Here is a 4,280-nt window from a genome sequence, read left to right on the forward strand (position 1 = left end):
TTCTGTTTCCAGATCTGCTACTGACTTTCTGTTTCCCCTCATTGTGCTTTGTATTCCTTCATACTCTTTCCTCAGTCTATCTAAATTATCATTAAGTAAATTATAGGAACATAAATAGTGCTGAGTCAACATCAGTCATTCTTTATAAGTGCTGAGGAATATGCAGTTGTATCCTCTCAAGCCAAAACAACAGGTCCAACTCTCAGCTGGAGCCTAGAGATGTCGTGCTTTCAGAACTCGGTTGTTTTCCTTGTTTGTTGTTTTTTACAGATACGGAACACGTACTCAAATCACAACTATATTTCCTGGCATGCAACATACAGTCCTGCATTGCACTGTGATGAATCCAGTTCTGTATTTCCTCCCAAAACAGAAAACAGCTAAAACCAACACAACACACTATACTATCATTTCACATTTCAACTTCTGCCTCAGGGAATAAATGTTTTAAATCTCAAGCTGACGTGGGCATGTCAGCATGTTAGGGAGATGATGGGAACATCTCCATAGTTAAGCCTAAAAGGAGATTTGCTCTTAAGGGAGGATGAGGGAGAGGAGGGAAATTCTCTTTCGAAAACATTTTGAAGTGATTGAATTTAGATGCTGTTAAAAAAGGAAATATCGTTGTTCTGAATTTGATCAACGCTTCATTATTGTCTTCAGGGGAAGCATTAAAATGTTGGCTTCTGAAAATTTTTCCCGCTTTATTTTCTGAATTATTCTAGAAGAAATACAGTAACAGCCTCAAGTTTAAATTTCTTTCTTATACTTATGTGCATGTGAATATAGATACCTTCTCCTCCCCTTAAGTATCATCGCTGTCTTAGGTCACTTTTGAACTTTTTAAAAGAAACACAGAAACGCTTGTCCTTCTGATTTATATTAATTTGTTTTAATTTATTTAAGCTACACCAAAATGAGTTAGCTAATTTTTTTCCATTATTTTGCAATTTTGCCCACCTTCCACTGTACCACCGGTAGTCTACTACTTGCAAGGCCCGTAGGGAGTTAGGAGGACAGACTCAGCATCTGGGAAAGTGGAAACTGAGCTGAACGAAGCCCACGTAGGGAAGATGAAGCAAGTACCTTACGACAACTGGGGCTTTAGAGGAAGCACAGAAGGTTGAGCAGAGGAGCAAGCTGCGTCTCAGAGACCTGCAGCTCAGGAAGAACCACCGTTAGTTTCTTTCTAAGCTCATTCAACTCTGCCCTTGCTTGGTTTTTTTTTTCTCCCACCATGCAATAGCACATAGGTAAAAGCACAGGGGATGCAGAGCTGGAGACAAAGGAGTGGAAAAATATGAGAGGGAGGGAGAGGAAGAAGAATTACTGGAAAGTGGAGCACAGAGGAGCTCCGCAGTGAGGAGCTGTTTGTGACTCATCATAGCACTCCTCTCCTCAGGGCTCCGTTTTTTTCCCACCTATTACCTTCCCACTTATCCCCTTTTTTTTTTTAATGCATAGATCCTTCTTTTCTACATAGCTCGGTTACAGCGCCTATCCTACAAACACAATCCTTTCCAGCAAGACACATTCACATTATTTGATTATTGGAAAAGGTTAGGAAATTACTGCTGAAGGCTGACAGACACTTCTCCACTTGCACAGCTGTAAATCATCACTCCTTTTCCTGACCAAAGCTGGTTTGCTATGAAAGCAACCAGATAACCACAAATAAAAACACTCATGCATCTTCCCTGAATTTTGGAGATACCGCTTATTGCTGGAAATTCCTTATCTTACTTATAAGGATACATAATATCTTATATCTTCTCATACATGTATTGATCACTACTAATATTATTGAAACACACTGCTATTTGTCAATGGTTTTCGTTTCTTTTTAACCACCCGTTGCCGCAGTAGCCAGAGATCACTACAAAGAGAATACATCAGAAAACATACACTTGGTGTTTCCACTAAACAAGCAATGACTTGACTCCAGCCAACCCAGTAGTGTCTTAAATACCCCTCTTAAGTGGGCATGTTGCCTTTAAGAGAAAAATGGACACTAAATCCTCACAACATTGTACTAATGAGTAGCGAGGTGTAACTCTGACGGCCCACTAGAAAACGCAAGTCCCAGAGCTCTGGAACAGTTCTTTCCACTGAAATTGCCCTAAAAATACAGTAATAGCCAGCCATTAATAAACTGTCACCTACTACAATTTGTTTTATCTCTGTGAACTGACCTCCCTCTGTGTCGAACAGTCTTTGAAGGCTTTGAGGAAGTCTTGGATTTGGGGCTGGGCACATCTCCATTTTCAGATGGGGTAGTATCCTTAACAGGTCCTGGTAAAGGAGCTGGCTCATGGATAATCAGGACATCATCTTTATTGTGCTGGCCCAGATGCTGCTTTGCAAAATCAAAGCCTTTCACGCTGGGGGCTTGTAGCTGTGAGAGAAGAACAAAGACAAAAAATAGGAACCATGAGTGACAATGAGTACAAAGGCTTTGGTTAAGATCTGCAAACAATGGCCACTAGGAGGATGATCAGGCTGTGGTAGTCTCAGGAATGAACATGAGCGCTGCAGGGAAAAGAAAAATAAACCCCCCACAATTCTGTCATCTTACTTCAGTATAATGACACACAGTTTAAAACTCCAAATCAGCAAATCTAGTTAAAAAAATAGCCTTCTGTTGCTGCTACATCTTTTTCCAGCTATTTCTTCAGATTTAATCATTGTGTGAGGAGCTTTTTGTGTACTTATGGGTGCAAGGCCATAGACACCTTTGTACTGACTGAAATGGTAACTATTGCCAGGTCATCCTTCCATTTCTTTCAGTCAAAATGAGTGAGGTGATTTTAAATAATTTGAATAATGTCACTGCTGATCTTCCCCCTTTTGAGCTCCCCAAATCTGCAGGAGTCAGGGAGTACTTGTACAAACACCTAGTTCATCTGATGAAAGATAAACATTCTGCAGATCTGAGTTATATGGCAGCCTGGCAATGGTTTTTCAGCCAGCATGGATGCCTCCAGAAAAGAACTGAAAATCTGCCTCGTAGGAATTTCATACTGAATAGACAGAAAAATATATAAAAGGCTTTGGAGTTTAGAGAAATTAGATACTTATCCTAGAGATCTTATTAAGGGATTATGGATTCAATGGGCGTCTTGCTTGAGAAAGACACAGAACTGGCCCTTGCAGTTTTATAACTGTATTTATAAACTATTTATAAAAAAGCTAATCTCACCTTGTCAATGACTTGATTCAGACTTAATTTAATCAAGCCTCCAAGTTTCAAGCTCTCCTGCTGATTTTTTTGGGGCTTTGGAGTAATTAGAAATTCTGAAGAACTAATCAAGAGAAAGTTTTTCTTCAAGTCCCGCTCAATTTTATGTAGTTTGGAAGTTGAAAGTAGAAAGAAATGTTGACAACTCTGGTTTTCAAAGTGCATGCACACATACCCACTGCACAGCACACGTACAAAACCCTCTGTGTGTTCCTAGAGCTGATTTCCTGCAAAGTGAAGCATGTGTTGGAGTGCGTTTATGGGTGCGTCAGGTTCCAGATGTTCAAATGAACCCCCTTTCATAAAGCTTGGCATGCCAACATAGCTAACTACAAACAGACTCGTCTGATATCATGCCAAAGATAAGCTTGCCTAAGGAATATTCTGAAACAATCTCTTCAAAATATTTTCTCAGTAAGCAAACATTTTCCAAATGGTTCTTAGAAAGGATGTTGTAGTAAAGCAAACTGCCTATTTAGACCAGTAGATGGCAATAAAAGCTCTCCTGTAAAATCCAAGAGCTATCTCAATGGTTGAGGTTTCAGGGTCCTTTTCTCACAAAATGAGTAAGCTTATTATTTGAACAGATCTGGATGTCTTCCACTATACTCCATTTTTCTGGGGCTTTACAACAGTCCCTTCAATTCAGCATTATGGGTGATTCAATTATTGAATTTATGTAAATGGCTGCAACCACTGATTCAAAAAGGCACCGCTGAGCTAGACCAGGTGAAGGTGTAACTGTTTATTTTTTGAGTCACAGCCACCTAGTGAACCTTCCTGAAACTTCCCCCGCTTTGTAGTTGAAACATTGTCTTCAGGATCTTGCTTGCTTAAAAAAACACCCCAAATCTCCATGCCTTTTTTTTTTCCCCCAAAAAAATACTTCTGAGGAGGCACTTTTCACTTCTGCTGCCAGAATTATCATGACGGCTTGCAGCACTTTGATTACTGAAACTCCTCTTAGTTACCCCACCTCCACCTCTGATTCGTTTGACATTACTTCTATTCTCTTTGAAGATATTCCTGTGTGCGACGCTCT

The 4,280-nt window shown here is 39.9% G+C and overlaps 1 protein-coding gene across 1 annotated transcript in view; it reads right to left on the bottom strand.

The window, feature by feature from the left end:
• The window catches only part of KIAA1549 (KIAA1549 ortholog), a 79,053-nt gene that overhangs the window by 27,674 nt on the left and 47,099 nt on the right, over window positions 1-4,280 (bottom strand). The window contains exon 10 of the mRNA XM_009332942.1: window positions 2,193-2,395. Within this exon, the coding sequence (XP_009331217.1) occupies window positions 2,193-2,395 (203 nt within the window). The remainder of the gene's footprint in view (window positions 1-2,192; window positions 2,396-4,280) is intronic.

This window comes from Pygoscelis adeliae, unplaced genomic scaffold (assembly GCF_000699105.1).
Source record: "Pygoscelis adeliae isolate BGI_AS28 unplaced genomic scaffold, ASM69910v1 Scaffold38, whole genome shotgun sequence".
In the NCBI taxonomy this organism is placed as follows: Eukaryota; Metazoa; Chordata; class Aves; order Sphenisciformes; family Spheniscidae; genus Pygoscelis; species Pygoscelis adeliae.